The sequence below is a fragment of the Alligator sinensis genome, unplaced genomic scaffold, assembly GCF_000455745.1.
Source record: "Alligator sinensis unplaced genomic scaffold, ASM45574v1 scaffold222_1, whole genome shotgun sequence".
Lineage (NCBI taxonomy): Eukaryota > Metazoa > Chordata > Crocodylia > Alligatoridae > Alligator > Alligator sinensis.
The window spans coordinates 1314845-1331131 of record NW_005841912.1 but is presented as its reverse complement, the minus strand read 5'-3'; the positions used below and the strand labels follow the sequence as shown (position 1 = coordinate 1331131).

Sequence of the window (16287 nt, the reverse complement as noted above, 5' to 3'; positions counted from 1 at the left end):
GACCGTATAGATCTTGTTCCTACCCGTCCTCCCTGCCCCTACACGTCCCCATTATCCTTTCCAAAATGAAGAGCCTTTCCAGTATCTCCTGGTTCAGCACCTGCTTCCTAGCTCTGATCATTCTCATTGCCCTGGTGAGCATATGAAAACTATAAAGACAAGTATGGAAGAAAATATATTTTAATCATTGCACAAAATTACACAGGAAGTAGATAGCTATATATTTCCAAGATGTTGTTTGAAATTTACTAAGAGCAAAACATAAAATACCTTCAAAAAGAATGTGCCAGATGCTCAGTTTCTGTAAATCAGCAAAACTTTATTGACTTCAATGAAGCTATTTTAATGTGCATCAGCTGGATATCTGGCCTGCAATCTTCACCTTGGCAACCTTCAGGTATACATTTGAAACTCAGAAAATACAATACACATCAAAAAGCATATTAGTGACAGGTGTTCAAACCACTCAGTTGAATTCTTAGTGGGCAGATCTACATGTGCAATTAGTACAAATTAATAAACTCCAGCTCAATAAGCTCCAGAGTTTATCCATGTGCTTCAGAGAGGCTGTCTGAGACAAGAGTGTGCTAAAGCATGGGGCTAGCTGGCATGCAGCTCCTGCACTGAAGCACCCTGTGTTACAGTCAGCCAGTTCAGTGTCAACACATATGCTGCTTGTATTTACAAATATTACCCTGCTGCGGAGTTTATTAGTTTCCTGCACCCTAAAAGAGGTGCATATGCAAACACCGAGACATCTACTGTGGGGCTAATTAGTTAGCTCTGCAGGAAACATCTCTTGTGCACTTACTCCGTAAAAAATAAAATATGTCCCCCAATATCCTTGCAAATCCATGCCTCTCTTTTGCAGTCAAAGGGGGAATTGTATTTCCCAGGGCAGGTTTAAAATTTGCTTACAAACAGAAGGCTCAGTTTATCTTTATGAAGCATCACCAACAACAGAAGTGTTCCTGGCTCCTGCCACATTCCTGCCAGAAAGAAAATAATCAGCTACCTAAATAGTTGTATCATCTATTATAAACACCTGAAACTACTATAAAGTGAAAGAGATAAAAGAAAAAAAAGAGATACGCCTATTGTTTTTCCTTCAATGCGTTTACTTTGGGCACTTGATAGCACTTAGGTAATCATCTCTTTCAGTCTTTCCTCTATTTAGTCAAATTTTCAAAATGCCAAAGTCATTTGGGCACCAGTATTTCATTAATTTTCAGCTAGTTTTTTATTATTATTTTCCTTCATTAAGGAAAAGAAAAAATCAACTATATTGAGGAGTATAGGTTGTAGCCATGTTGGTCTAAGGACATAGGCAGACAACTATATTGATACACCACTCAGGCTGAAATTTTGAAAGCTAAAACGCCATGCAGCTTTTGAAAATAATAGTCAACATCCTCTTCTAAAAGAGGAAGAACATGGGTGATTTGTCTCCAAAAGATAGGATTGTGTAAGCCTGTGGGTGAAGAGGGAATAAAAAAATCACTCTTCATTAGCAGAACAAAAAAATGAAATCATATCACAATAATATTTTCCACTAGCAATATGAAATCCTGGTTCCAACGGAGTCATTATAAGTTTGATAGCTGACATCCCTGGGTCTGGGCATTTAATGTCCAAGTACATACCATAATCAAAGCTAGCTATGTATATAGGGGAAGAAAAGGAATGTTTTATATTTGTAACAACACACTGAAAGTCTCGGTGTAACATTTTTACTTAAAAGCAGTATATCCCAAATATACACAAGTGAAAAGTTATGAGTCAAATGTTATCTTAACCTTTTAAATGAGGATCTAAAGGGATGAAATAGGAAAAAGAATCAGGATAAAGAAAAGATTATAGAAATTAAGGTATATACAAATTGCACTGAACTAAGTGAAATTAACAGATTATATATTTTATTCTGACTTTAATTACTAAAGTACTTTTATTTGAATAATAAGTAATTGTGTAGTCATGTAGAAAGGGGTTTTACCCACAATAGTATCATTGTTTTGCGGTCTCATCTTACAGGTTTGGGATTTTCCGATGATGTAATCCACTCCTGGTGTTAAAGCACACACACTGGGAGAAGACAGTATATAAAGAGGGTGAGTTACACAGCTCAGGCATCAGAAGCCCTCTGAGACAACAGAGCTCACTGCTCCTTAGACTCCAAGCCAGAAAATACAAGGCAGAAAAACAAAACTTTCGAGTAATCATGAACTGCAAGTTTGTTCTGGCTGTCTTGGCTGTCTTCCTCATCTCCGCAGCTGTGACTGAAGGTAAGTTAATTATTTGTAAAACTCACTTGAAGAAGTTATTGCTTATGCGTAGGCACATAGGGATGTTCAGAAGTTCAGTCTTATTTTACAAAGGCAATTTCTTTTAAAACTTTTTAAGTGATTTTTTTCTCTCCAGCAACTACTGCTCATGCTATACAAGTGGCAATTCAGAGCAGCTGTTGACAGAGAAACTATTTATTGTAGAAATGTTGGTTCTTTCTCATATATATTAGATTAGTATATCATTATTATCTCACATATATTATAATATCATGTATATTAGATGAATATATATATTCATCAGGCACCTGTCTAGAACTCTTACTCATAAATCATGATCCAGCAAATCGATGGTTTCCTAGTCTAACATTAGATTGCTACCCTGTGATTCTAAAGACATTTGATGGAAGACAAGATCTTTTTATTAAAGTTTTCAATGCATGATCTGCTCCTGTTTTTTCTGAGAGCACTTTTCTGTTTGTGAAATCAGCCTTAATTGTCATCATAAGGAATTAAACAACTTGAAGGGAAGAATAAATAGGAATGAATGATCAGATAAACAAACAGGAGTCAAGTCTTTTTAGTTTTAATAGCATGAATCAAGATATGAAATGATGAAGACAGGCAAAGGATTTACCCTAGTCAGAGTGTTTTTTAAAAACAAGCATGACAAAGAATTGTAATTTTATAACATTTGTTTGATCAAGAGAATAAACATTTTGATATCTGGAGGATTTAGAGGAACTGGAATCCAGGAAACCAGGAACGTATAGCCTTGTCAAAAACATAGCCATTATGATTAACAAGTATTCTGTTAATCAAAAGTAATTTGTTGTGATATCCATGTTCAGATGGTGAGAGTTTCTGCTTTACTGACCACATTTTCCTTGTTCTTTTACAGGCATGACCCTGGCACGGATAGGGAACGAGCTCCGATGCCAGTGCATAACCACTCATTCCAAGTTCATCCCTTTTAAGCATATTCAGGATGTGAAAATGACCCAAAGTGGGCCTCACTGCACAAATGTTGAAGTCATGTAAGTAATTCTCCAAATTATTTGGTTAATGAGTTGGAAACAACTGTGCATTGTTCAGAACATGAGTTTTGACAAGGGCCAGAATGTCCTTGCTTACCAGAATGATCCCACATGAATAAGGCTTAATTACCTGGAAAAAACTCATTTACCCCAGTGGAAGACCAATGAATTAAGGTCCACCAAGCAAACATGAGCAGGTTGTTTAGTGCCATCAAAAGAGCTATGCCAATTTACACCTGATGTAGTGACACATAGACAGAAAAAAAAAATTGCCATGATAGTAAAGGGAAATCGGCCATCAAAATGCCTGAACATCTTTCTTTCTCTTCTTTACAGTGCAACTCTCAAGGATGGCAGAGAAGTGTGTCTGGAACCCACAGCCCCCTGGGTGATGCGCCTTGTCAAAGCTATTTTGAACAAGTAAGTTAATCGTTCTCCGTTCTAACTGCTTACGACAAGAAGTGGAGAGTTTTTTTAGCATAATCTACTTAAGTGTTTTCCTCAGATATGAGCAATTCTTTCCAAACATTCTCTCTATCCAGCTAATATGATAGGAAAACAATCCAGTGATCAGATTAGGAAGCTAGGGTTTAGTTCCAACCCTGCCCCAGACTTTATAGGTGATTTAGATAAGCCTGATATTGCCCACATGTGATGAGCATCTCCAACACTGTTGGAAGAAACTAAGTCCTACGAGCAGTGCCTTTGAAAATCAGTCTGTCACAGGGGTGGGTAAAATGCAGCCCGTGGGCCAGATGCGGCCCACCAGGCCATTCTATCCAGACTGCAGGGCCACCCCAAAAGTTAGAAAATTAATATTTATCTGCCCCTGGCTGCCTGTCATGGGGCCCTTGATAGCTTGCCAAAACTCAGTAAAGGGACCCCACTCGAAATAATTGCCTGCCCCTGGTCTGTCAGTGACTGATTTTCCATTCATGTTCACCTTCTCCATTCATGTACGCATTCCACTTAATGGCTTTTCACAGATGAATGAGAAGTGGATCAGGCCTCACAAGTTCTCAACTTAGGCATCCAATACTGGCAGCAAACTCAATCAGGACATACTTTTGAAAAGGTGGACCTCAGGATCTCTGTACTGTAGCTTTCCAATGGCCAACTGGGGCAGAAGCTGGCTTGTACATGACAATATAAACCTGTAACTGCTGAGTTCAATCTGTTCCAACCAATGATATTTGGTCACGTTTCTAAACCATCCCTTTCTCTCCCACTGTTTGCAGGGCTGAATCCAACATTGAAACGCCACTTTAAGAAAAGCAGCAGAAGAAAAATCTACAAATTTCTCCTGTTTTGTCTGGAAGGAAACATCTATTTGAAAATGCCAATCAGCCTTCAAGCAGCCTACATATGTCCACCTTCTACACTCATATGTTTTTATGCAGGCTAAGACTTACTGTATCTATTTCCTATTTATATATTTATTTAAAACTATCACTTTGTTCAGAAAAGATTCAGGTATTTATGGTATGTGCTACTCAGTGAAATTGAAAACCACTGAATAGGAAAAGTGATTTCGCGAAGGAGACGAAGACCCTTTGGACATCACTTTAGCTAAATATATTTGTATCAGTGCCACGTACTTGCAGCTAAGCTGCATTTGTACTAACCCTTGCCTTTTTGCTACTAAATCAACAATCTGGCAGCAATTCCACCTCACCTGAGGTGCTTTAGTATGTTGTATCAACAGCCAGTCACAGCCAGTGTAAGGTTTAGCTAGGGACTAGGATTTCAGTTGCTTTTCGAAACAAAGCTGCCAAAATTCATAAGGCAGCATTTTCTGTGCTCTCATTCTTAATGAATTATTTATGGTTCTCAAGCATATTATTGTATATAGATTGTTATATATATGTATATATATTTAAAATGTCTTATTTAAGTAGGAGAAAACTACCAACCTTATTTATTTAAATTATTTTGATTCAATGGGATTTTTCTATTGAGTTTTCCCCTAATGTGTTAGTTCCTTAAATTATTTCATGTTTTTGCTGTTATCTATACACATTGAGTTGGTATGTCTATTTGTTTATGTAATTCGTAATTAAATTATTTCTACATTAAAGTTTCCACTTAAAATAGATATGATCTCTTTCATATTTGGCACTACTTTGCTTGATCTTTGCAATCTCATCCCAGTTTCTAGAGACAGGTGGCAAGACCACATTTGCAATTAGTGATATATGGGTTTACTGCACAGTAATTTACTACTCAAAAAAACAGCCCTGGTTAGGCAACTACATGTGCAGCCATTTGGGAGTAGACTTGCTGCTTATAGCACTAGGCCTCCTCCAGTCCTGCTCCACCCCCCTGCAGCTGCCAGGGGGAGCTGGGGGTTCCAGCCACAGCTTCCTTGGGACCAGGGAAACTCATTCAAAGGCAGCCCCACACAGTACTCCCTGGCCACCTGCATTTCTGGCCCAAAGCAGTGCTGGCTCAGCCCCCTGCAACTTCGTTGCCTGAGTCTGTGCCCACTGTGCAATGGCCCCTGGAACATAGCGTGTAGCATCGGGGATGACGGCAGCATGGGTCCTTCAATGGCCCTCAAGGGGCTGTGGGTAAGAGTACAGGTCCTGCCAGCCTGGGCAGGTGCCTATAGTGTAGGGGTACCACATGCAGCAGAAAGGTAAGTGTTGGGGTAGGGATCGGGGCCAGCATCAGGGTGTCAGTGCAGTATAGGATAGGGCCACAGGGCATGGTGACCCTGTGCCCTATGGGACTGTGCCATAAGGGCACAGATTCACCAAGTGTTTACACTCAATGGAAGTTACCCAATATTCATCTGCCACGCCGTGATGTTGGACTTGTCTTGTTTGGGAAGTGACTCACTTCTGTTGCGTGAAACTCTGAACGTACCAGGTCTGGCTCTTCTTTGAGGCTCAAACCTCCCCTACACCCTGTCCTAGCACCACCCTGTTTTTTTGTTCATTGCACCTTCGTCTCTCAATTAGCTGTCTTTAATTGGTCTTTATTTCGTCTGGTCCATGCATATCTCGAATCTAGCCTACAGAGGCTGGGCTGGTGCTGATCCTCTTATTAGTCAGTCTTTGTTTAGGTAGTGGATGAGGAAGATAAAATAACTCAATGAGAAACTAAAAGTTAAATCCAACTCCACGGAGGGCATCACAGCTGTGGACTTTCACCCTCAGTCCAAGAATGTCTAGATCTTATGGCTGCAGGTCTTTCTCTACTGCCCAGCCCTTCCCCAAAGTAATAAAATGAAACCAAAAGGAAAAATAAGGGCTTCCTGATCCCCTTCACCCCTCTTGGGCATGTCTCTGCCTTAGATGCTCCGTGTCTAATCTGAAAGTTTCTGAGGCCCCCTGCCGCCTTCCCTGGTGTGGCGTATTCGACTGCCAATCCTCTTTTGCTCCTCTCTAGTGTGAGCCTGCAAGCAACTCCCCACTGAAACACTCGAGCCAGCATGGAACAGTTCTGCCCCTGTCCCTGGGGCTACAGCCCAGCCTCCCAGGCTCTGTGATCCACCAAAAAAAATAAATAAATCAAAACCTTGGAGGAGTGCTGTTGGCACTCCTGTCCCTTGCCACTTCTGCTGTCCCTCTTGCTGCCCTCAGGCTCACTGAGCCTCTCTGGGATCCTGGGAGCAGCTTTCTCCCTTGCTCTCTGGTCCAGAGCTCCTTTTTCCACCCAGCAGCATCCCCAACTTTCCTCTTGCCATCTCTTCGCTCCTCACTGCTTCTCCTCCCAGCTCTGGCTGCAAGCCAGAAAACCCCACACTGATGTGGGTGGGGCTGATTCGGATACAGCAGCTTTTCATAAACTGATGCAGCTGATGGTCTCCCGATACTCTTGGCTCTGGCAGGGCTGGTGGGACTCCTCCTGCTGCAGACAGGTAAGTCTTTTCTTTCACTTCCTTACACAGGGTCCATGCAGGCTGCTTTGGTCAGCACATGGCCATTGCTGTGGAACCCAATGGCCAAAACCTGACACCAGGTGGCACAGGCCCCCGGGGTCACCACAGAGTTTTAAAGGCCAAGCTGGGGCAGGCAAAAAGCTGCACCAGCCCCAGGGCTGGAGATGCTCTGAATCCCATGGCCCTGGGGCTAGCCTGAGGGTGGGCCCCTGGTGGTGGGGCTGACCGGGAGCAAATTTGCTCCCAGTCAGTGTCAACAAGTGCATTACTGTGCAGTAACTAGGGCACGGTTAATTTTCAGGCAGCAAACTAATAGTAGACTACTTTACTACACAGTAAGTGCCTCCATGTGTAGACAGTGATTGTGACAGGGCAGCAAGTATGCCCTGTCATATGAAGCCCAAAGAGCAATTAATGCAGCAAAACTTACCAGTTGAGCAGGACTGAGCAATCAGGGAGACCGGCAGGAGGTCCCAGATGCTAATCAGGAAGACCAGCTGGACATGCCAGCAGGGCAGCGAACCAGAAGTCATGCTGGGAGGTACAGCTGACTCTCCAGGAAGTTAAAGCAGAGACAGACAAGCAATCAATTCCCCGGAGAGGGGAGCAGCATGAGCGGAGGCTCACGTGACCACACAGAGGTGCGGTGTGTGCACGCAACTGCGGGAGATGGCAGAAAGCTGTAGAACTGAGACTGACTTAACTGAGGAAAGGTACATGACCGGAGTGTCACACATAGTCCGCCGGAGATTTGGAGTGTTGAGTGTGGGCTTTCCATACCAGGTACCTAAGGACAAGGAGGACAACAGAGGTTGAAAGAGAGTTCCTGGGGTGGGATAAAGAAAGAAATCCCTCCTTGAAGAAGCACTTGACTCTTAACTGTAGGACAAGGTTTATGGGGACTCTGAGACGAGGCCCCATGTTACCTGTCACCCAAGGTACCTGATAGGCTCTGGGCTTATGGCCGTTTGACTGACTATGCTGGACATGGGGAACTTAATGGGAACCCCCAGATGCAGAGGAAGTACTAATTAGGACTTTTAAGACTGTGGTCCATAGATACATAGCCCCTACAGGGGGGGACTAACATGGTGGAGAAGTGTGACCAAAACACCTGGAGTGGTAAGGGCACAGTATGGGAATGGAGGAGCTCTGTGAAGAGGAAACAGCCAATTAAGTTGCAGGAGTGACCAAATGATTTTCCTCCTGAGGTTAGAGCTTTCTGTGTTTTTGTTTTTTTCATCAAAGGTGAGGCAGGTGAGTTCCAAAGGGGACCATTGGGTCCTGGAAGATTGACTGCAGCTTTCAAAAAAATAATATCCTTTGTATACAGCAAGATCTTCCACAGTGATGCTTTCCTGCACTGTACATTAGTCTACTGTGCAGTAAAGTGCCTCACATAGATGCACCCAGGCAAACCTAAACTGTAGACTAACCACATGAACACTGCCACCCAACTATAGTAGATATGGCTTTTCACAGAATAATTGCCAAACCTAGGCTTTCTCAGGAAAGGCAGATTGGGGATGCAGGGTGAAAACTCCAACTCTTTTGGCTCCATGATATGTTCACCTGCTGCTGTGGGTACTCTGTAGGCTTTGTCTCTATAGTTCTGAAAGGCAAAAGGCAGGGTAGAGGAATGGTAGAGGGGCAAGTGGTGGATGAAGCTATAGGATTGACTGGTCATTAGAGTATAACATTTCCTACCAAATCCATAGACAGACCTGATCAGTGTACAAGGCTTTCAAGGATCAGTGACTAAAGGGGGAGTCCTTGGCCTCAGAGTTCTTACTAGAACTGCAATTTGTACCTATATAAATCCAAAGCAGTTTATGAACTCTGGAACATTCAAAGGCTAGATAGGATTGTTAAGACCTTGACTATGACCTTCCCCAGACTTAATGTGTCACTCCCTCTTGAGGGAAAACTGAAGAATCTGTACAGTGGCTAATATGGGGTTTTGCCTGCTCACTTTTTTCAGGTGTTGTTCCATCAAAGTATATTCCTCCTGCTGCTATATGGCAATACGCAAGGAGGGCTGTAGAAGCATTTTGTAGAGCAGCAGAAATGTGCACCAACCTCTGGGTCAGGAACAGGAAGTGGATGCCAGAGGAAAGAGGGTGGGCCAAGAGACACTGGCTGCTGCAGCCAGAGCAATGGTGGAGGGTGGCAGCTGGGTAGGAGCCCAGGGACCACAAATTAACCCCTCATGGGCTGCATGTGGCCCATCAGTTGGACGGCCCTGATTTGTTTATCAACACAGTTGATCAGACTAAGTCCAATAAGCTGAAAGGGTAAAGATGAAAGCAAAAAAGAACTAGTGTGCAATCATAAGAGGGCTCTACCACAGACCACCAAAATCAGGAGGATTTTGGGTGGGATTTTTTATCAGTTTTATCAACTGTTAATTTTTAACCATTAATAAAGGTATCTGTAAAGGACAGCACTGGGCATTAATGGGGAACATTAACTATTTGCATAGCTGTTGTTTAACCAATACAGCAGGACACAGATGGTCCAACAAGTTCTTAGACTGTGTTGGGGAAAACTTTAGTTTTAGAGGATGGGTGAACTAACAAATGTAGTTTGGGTGAGAGAGGTTCTGAAATGTTAACAGTCATCATTCTAAGACAAGAAAGAGACAAGAGCAACAGAATAATAAGAGCAGAGTTAAAAAAAAAACAACCCAGACTTCAAAGCAATAACAAAAAATAAACACAGAGCAAAGGTAGGAAGGCCAGCAAGGGATCATTATTGAAGTAGGTTGTTAATAAGGGTTTTGACTCTGGACTATATGACACTTTACTAAGTGTGCCTTGGGGTGGAAAAGATTGAGAAACACTGGCCTAGGCAACAGGGGTCCACAAGTGATAGAGAGCATAGGATTTTACTGTACAGTAGTTATTGCACAATAAAATACTGTGCATTCATCTTTCCCCAAGAGCATGTCTACAATGCTCCCTGTTGGGAGCAGATTTGCTCCAGCCCTGCTCTGCCCCCCTGCAGCAGCCATGGGAAGCTCCAGGCTCCCCTGGGTGCTAGCCCAGGGGCTGTAAAGTGCCATGGGCTGGTCCCAAAACCCACAAGGCAAGGACCACTCTGCCAGCTGCAGCAGCAGCTGTCTCCTGGCTCCCTGCACATCAGGAGGGGACCTGATGTGCACCAGGCTGAGAGACAGCTGTCCCTCCAGTGGGCAAAGCTCTCCTGGCCCAGGGCCCATGGGGACACACAGCTGCCAGAGAGCCCCCTGCTGAGGGTTTACTGGTAGCTGTCCTGGGTGTGAGGCATCTGCCAGAGAGCCTTCTGTGGCCGGGGGGTGGGGTGGGGGGGGAATGACTCAGAGAGGGGTATGGGGCTTGCTGCTTATCATCTCTTCCTGTCTTTCCCTGTGCAGTCATATTTTCTAAATCCAATGTCACTTGGGCACCAGTATTTCATTAATTTTCAGCTAGTCTTTTTTAATATTATTCTCCATTAAGGAAAAGAAAAACTCAGCTATATTGATACACTACTAAGGCTGAGATTTTGAAAGCTAACTTACCATGCAGCTTTTGAAAATAATAGTCAACATCCTCTTATAAAACAGGAAGCACTTGGGTGATTTGTCTCCATAAGATAAGATTGTGTAAGCTGGGGAGGAGAAGGGCGGGGGGGGAGTGGGGAAGAGGGAATAATAAAAAAAAACAACCCTGCTTCATTAGCAGAACAAAAATATCAAGTCATATCAGAATAATATTTTCCATTAACAGTATGAAATCCTAGTTCCAGTTGAGTAATTGTAAAGTTGATAGCTGACTTCCCTGGGTCCAGGCATTTAATCTCCAAGTACATACCATAATCAAAGCTAGTATGTACATAGGGGAGGAAAAGGAATGTTTTATATTTGTAACAACACACTGAAAGCCTAGTTGTAACATTTTTACTTAAAAGCAGCATATCACAAACATACACAAGTGAAAAGTTATGAGTCAAATACTACCCTAAACTTTTAAATGAGGATATAAGGGGATGAAGTAGGAAAAAGATCAGGAAAAAGTAAAGGTTATAGAAATAAAGGTATATACAAATTGCACTGAATTAAGTGAAACATGTTTAATAGGTTGTATATTTTATTACATTCATTACTAAGGTATATTATTTGAATGATAAGTAATTGCGTCATCCTCTAGAAAGGGGTTTTACCCGCAATAGAGTGATTGCTGTCCTGTGTTACACAGTTTTGGATTTTCCGATGATGTAATCCACTCCTGGTGTTAAAGCACACACACTGGGAGAAGACAGTATATAAAGAGGGTGAGTTACACAGCTCAGGCATCAGAAGCCCTCTGAGACAACAGAGCTCACTGCTCCTTAGACTCCAAGCCAGAAAATACAAGGCAGAAAAACAAAACTTTCGAGTAATCATGAACTGCAAATTTGTTCTGGCTGTCTTGGCTGTCTTCCTCATCTCCGCAGCTGTGACTGAAGGGAAGTTAATTATTCATAAAACTCACATGAAGGAGGCATTGCTTATGCATAGGTACATAGGGATGTTCAGAAGGGGGGACAGTTTCAGTAATATTTTACAAAGGTAATTCCTTTAAAACATTTTAAAATAATTTTTGTTTTCAACAACAGCTGTTCTTGCTATACAAATGCTCTTCAGAACAGCTGCTGACACCTTGTGGAAAATTTTGAAAAAATTCTACTTACTATAGAAAATGTTGGTTCTTTCTCATATATATTAGATTAATATATCATTATTATCTCATACATATTATAATATCATGTATATTAGATGAATATATATATACATCAAGCACCTGACTAGGCCATATACATATACACCATCATCCAGAGGATCAATGGTTGCCTAGTCTAACATTAGATTGCTACCCTGTGATTCTAAAGACATTTGATGGAAGACAAGAACTTTCTATTAAAATTTTCAAATGAGTGATCTGCTTCTGCCTTTTCTGACAGCATTTTCCTGTTTGTGATATCACCCTTGATTGTCATCGTAAGGAATTAAACAACTTGAAGGGAAGAATAAATAGAGAAAGATGATCAAATAAACAAACAGGAGTCAAATCTTTTTAGTTTTAATAGCATGAATAAGATATGAAATGATGAAGACAGGCAAAGGATTTGCCCTAGTCAGAGTGGATTTAAAAAAAAATTGACAAAGATTTGTAATTTTATAACATTTGTTTGATCAAGAGAATAAACATTTTGATATCTGGAGGATTTAGAGGAACTGGAATCCAGGAAACCAGGAACGTATAGCCTTGTCAAAAACATAGCCATTATGATTAACAAGTATTCTGTTAATCAAAAGTAATTTGTTGTGATATCCATGTTCAGATGGTGAGAGTTTCTGCTTTACTGACCACATTTTCCTTGTTCTTTTACAGGCATGACCCTGGCACGGGTAGGAAATGAGCTCCGGTGCCAGTGCATAACCACTCATTCCAAGTTCATCCCTTTTAAGCATATTCAGGATGTGAAAATGACCCAAAGTGGGCCTCACTGCACAAATGTTGAAGTCATGTAAGTACTTCTACAAATTATTTGGTTAATGAGGAGGAAACAACCGTGTATTGTTTAGGAGCATGAGTTTTGACAGTAGCCAGAAAGATTTGTCTGTCTTCACTTATCAGGGAGATCCCATATAATTAGCACTTAATGATTCTTTCCATAGACACTATTTTCAGCACTGCACTGTGCTTCTCAGTCTCTACCACAGGCTCTTTCTTGGGTTTGGGAATTCAACTTCTTCATGGAGTATAAACAGTAGGTGTCAGGTACTGCACTATAAGGATGGGTTAGATTTTCAGTATCCCAAGCAACATACATTCAAGAGCCAAATTCTCACTTACCCCAGTGGAAGACCAATGAATTAAGGCCCATCAAGCAAACATGAGCAGGTTCTTTAGTGCCATTGCCAATTTACACCTGATGTAGTGACATACACAAACAGAAAAAAAATGTCACGATGGTAAAGTTAAACTGACCATAAAGATGCCTGACTGTCCTTGTTTCTCTTCTTTACAGTGCAACTCTCAAGGATGGCAGAGAAGTGTGTCTGGAACCCACAGCCCCCTGGGTGACGCGCCTTGTCGAGGCTATTTTGAACAAGTAAGTTATTCGTTCTCCGTTTTAACTGCTTAAGACAACAAGTGGAGAGTTTCTTAGCATAATCTAATTAAGGGTCTCATCAGATATGAGCAATTGTTTCCAAACATTCTCTCTATCCAGCTAATATGATAGGAAAACAATCCTGTGGTCAGATTAGGAAGCTAGGGTTTAATTCCAACCCTGCCCCAGACTTTATATGTGACTTAGGTAAGACTTTGATATTACCCACATGTGCTGAGCATCTCCAACACTGTTGGAAGAAACTAAGTCCTACAATCAGTGCCTCTGAAAATCACTCTCTCAGTGACTGATTTTCCATTCATGTTCGCCTTCTCCATTCATGCACGCATTCCACTTAATGGCTTTTCACAGATGAATGAGAAGTGGATCAGGCCTCACAAGTTCTCAACTTAGGCATCCAATACTGGCAGCAAACTCAATCAGGACATACTTTTGAAAAGGTGGACCTCAGGATCTCTGTACTGTAGCTTCCCAATGGCCAACTGGGGCAGAAGTTGGCTTGCACATGGCAATATAAACCTGTAACTGCTGAGTTCAATCTGTTCCAACCAATGATATTTGGTCATGTTTCTAAACCGTCCCTTTCTCTCCCGCTGTTTGCAGGGCTGAATCCAACATTGAAACACCACTTTAAGAAAAGCAGCAGAAGAAAAATCTACACATTTCTCCTGTTCTGTCCAGAAGGAAACATCTAATTGAAAATGCCAATGAGCCTTCAAGCAGCCTACATACGTCCACCTTCTACACCCATATGTTTTTATGCAGGCTAAGACTTACTGTATCTATTTCCTATTTATATATTTATTTAAAACTATCACTTTGTTCAGAAAAGATTCAGGTATTTATGGTATGTGCTACTCAGTGAAATTGAAAACCACTGAATAGGAAAAGTGATTTCGCGAAGGAGACGAAGACCCTTTGGACATCACTTTAGCTAAATATATTTTTATCAGTGCTATGCACTTGCAGCAAAGCTGCATTTATATAAACCCTTGCCTTTTTGCTACTAAATTAGCAAACTGGCAGCGATTCCACCTCACCTGAGGTCCTTTAGTATGTTGTATCAACAGCCAGTCACAGCCAGTCTGTTTAGCTAAGGACTAGGACTTTGGTGGCTTTCCAAAACAAAGCTGCCAAAATTCATGAGGCATTTTCTGTGCTCTCATTCTTAAGGAATTATTTATGGCGCTTAAGCATATTATTACATACATGTATATATAATATTTAAAATGTCTTATTTAAGAAGGAATCATGTACAAACTTTATTTATTTAAATTATTTTGATTCAATGGGATTTTTCTATCGAGTTTGCCCCTAATATGTTAGCTCCTTAAATTATTTCATGTTCCTGTTGTTATCTGTACACATCTAGTTGGTATGTCTATTTATTTATGTAGTACAAGTAATGGAAAACGTTCTGGTTCATGTGCCTTGGAAGCAGCTGTTCCAATTTTCTTTTTCCTCATGTAATTTATAATTAAATTATTTCTACATTAAAATTTCCAATTAAAATAGATATGACCTCTTCCATATTTGGTACCGCTTTGCTTAATCTTACAGTCTCATTCCAGTTTCTAGAGACTGGCAGACCTAAACTGCAGACTTACAGCATGAACACTGGTACCCAGCTATGCCAGACATGGCATTTCACAAAATGGTTGCCAAACTTAAGCTCTCTTAGGAAAGGCAGATGTGGGAGGCAGGGTGAAGAGACTGACTCCTTTGGCTCCATCGTTTGCTCACCTGCTTCTGTGGGTATTCTGTGGGGTTTGTTCTCCACAGTTTTGAAAGGCAGAAGGCAGGGTAAAGGGGTATGTTGTGGATGAAACCATAGAATTGACTGGTCGTTATAGCATACCATATCCGACCAAATCCATAGACAGACCTGATGAATGCACATGGCTTCCATGTGTCAGCGACTAAAGGGGGAGCCCTTGGTCTCAGAGTTCTTATGAGAATTTCAATTGTTCCAAAGCAGTTTAATCGGAAAACTTGCCAAGCAGCACCGGAGGCATAAGCAAATACAACTATCATAAATCAATAAGCAGACTGATCATTTCTAATACAGAAAGAACGCTACATTATTTCTGAATCTCCTCCTATTTGGAGGTTTATGCAACTGTTTGTAGTTCCTCTAAAAAAAGTATTATGAAAGAATTCATGAATACCTGCAAATGCTGGTATCAAATTTAGGTGTGAATAGTTAACGCGCATTAATGCACATGTAGACATGTTAAAGCACATGAACACTGTGTGCGTGGACTGTTTTTGGACTAACTTTAATCCTAAAATGGTCCACACACAGCATTAATGTGATTTACTGCCTCGAAGTGTAGACGCCTGCCTAAACCGGCTTAATGCACATTCAGTTAATATCATTAAATTTAGGCACACCTAAATGTACGGGTAGGCACACCTTAAGTTCACTTCATCAGATGCTATGGATAAGATTTAGTTACAGCAATTCCAGGGCAGTTGGATCAGGTACTCAAAGAGAGTTTTAATAAAAATCAGACTCAGGCATTATTCAGACAAGTTGTTCACCGATCACGTTCCCCAGAGAATGCTTGATCTGAAGGTAGGTTAAGATCCAAATTTAGTAGCTAGCTACACTTATGTTTTAGACCAAATGCAAACACCAATGAACTCTGGAAAATTCAAAGGTCAGATAGGGTTGTTACGACCTTGAATATGGTCATTCCCAGACTTAATGTGTCACTCTCTCTGGAGAGAAAACTGAAGAATTTGTGCAATGACTAATACGGGGGGGGTTGCCTGCTCACTTTTTTCAGATGTTGTTCCATTCCTCCTGCTGCTGTATGCCGATATGCAAGGATGACTGTAGAAGCATTTTGTAAAGCAGCACAGATATACAGCATGTCCCTATTGCAAATTCTGCCCCTTTCCCTCAGAAGACAGATTGTTTCTGTTCTGTTGCCATCTG

General features: G+C 41.4%; 2 protein-coding genes across 2 annotated transcripts; both read left to right on the top strand.

Moving 5' to 3' along the window:
- The first annotated feature begins 2114 nt into the window (after positions 1–2114).
- LOC102374877 (interleukin-8-like) lies at positions 2115–5401 on the top strand. Its single transcript, XM_006018756.3, has 4 exons — positions 2115–2282; positions 3184–3319; positions 3656–3739; positions 4558–5401. Exons 1-4 carry the CDS (start codon positions 2219–2221, stop codon positions 4586–4588), a joined length of 315 nt encoding a protein of 104 aa, XP_006018818.1. The 5' UTR covers positions 2115–2218; the 3' UTR covers positions 4589–5401.
- Positions 5402–11506: 6105 nt separating this feature from the next.
- On the top strand, positions 11507–14851 carry LOC102374630 (interleukin-8-like). The gene is made up of 4 exons (XM_006018755.3): positions 11507–11672; positions 12599–12734; positions 13239–13322; positions 13947–14851. The coding sequence occupies exons 1-4, from the start codon at positions 11609–11611 to the stop codon at positions 13975–13977; spliced, it is 315 nt and encodes a 104-aa protein (XP_006018817.1). The 5' UTR covers positions 11507–11608; the 3' UTR covers positions 13978–14851.
- The last annotated feature ends 1436 nt before the right edge of the window (positions 14852–16287 follow it).

What these genes read in the sequence shown, in the direction of transcription:
- LOC102374877 (XM_006018756.3), top strand. Translation starts at nt 2,219, where the DNA reads ATGAACTGCAAGTTTGTTCTGGCTGTCTTGGCTGTCTTCCTCATCTCC. An exon ending in CTCCGCAGCTGTGACTGAAG is followed by an intron (nt 2,283 to 3,183) that starts GTAAGTTAATTA and finishes GTTCTTTTACAG; the next exon opens with GCATGACCCTGGCACGGATA. An exon ending in TGCACAAATGTTGAAGTCAT is followed by an intron (nt 3,320 to 3,655) that starts GTAAGTAATTCT and finishes TCTTCTTTACAG; the next exon opens with TGCAACTCTCAAGGATGGCA.
- LOC102374630 (XM_006018755.3), top strand. Translation starts at nt 11,609, where the DNA reads ATGAACTGCAAATTTGTTCTGGCTGTCTTGGCTGTCTTCCTCATCTCC. An exon ending in CTCCGCAGCTGTGACTGAAG is followed by an intron (nt 11,673 to 12,598) that starts GGAAGTTAATTA and finishes GTTCTTTTACAG; the next exon opens with GCATGACCCTGGCACGGGTA. An exon ending in GTCGAGGCTATTTTGAACAA is followed by an intron (nt 13,323 to 13,946) that starts GTAAGTTATTCG and finishes CGCTGTTTGCAG; the next exon opens with GGCTGAATCCAACATTGAAA.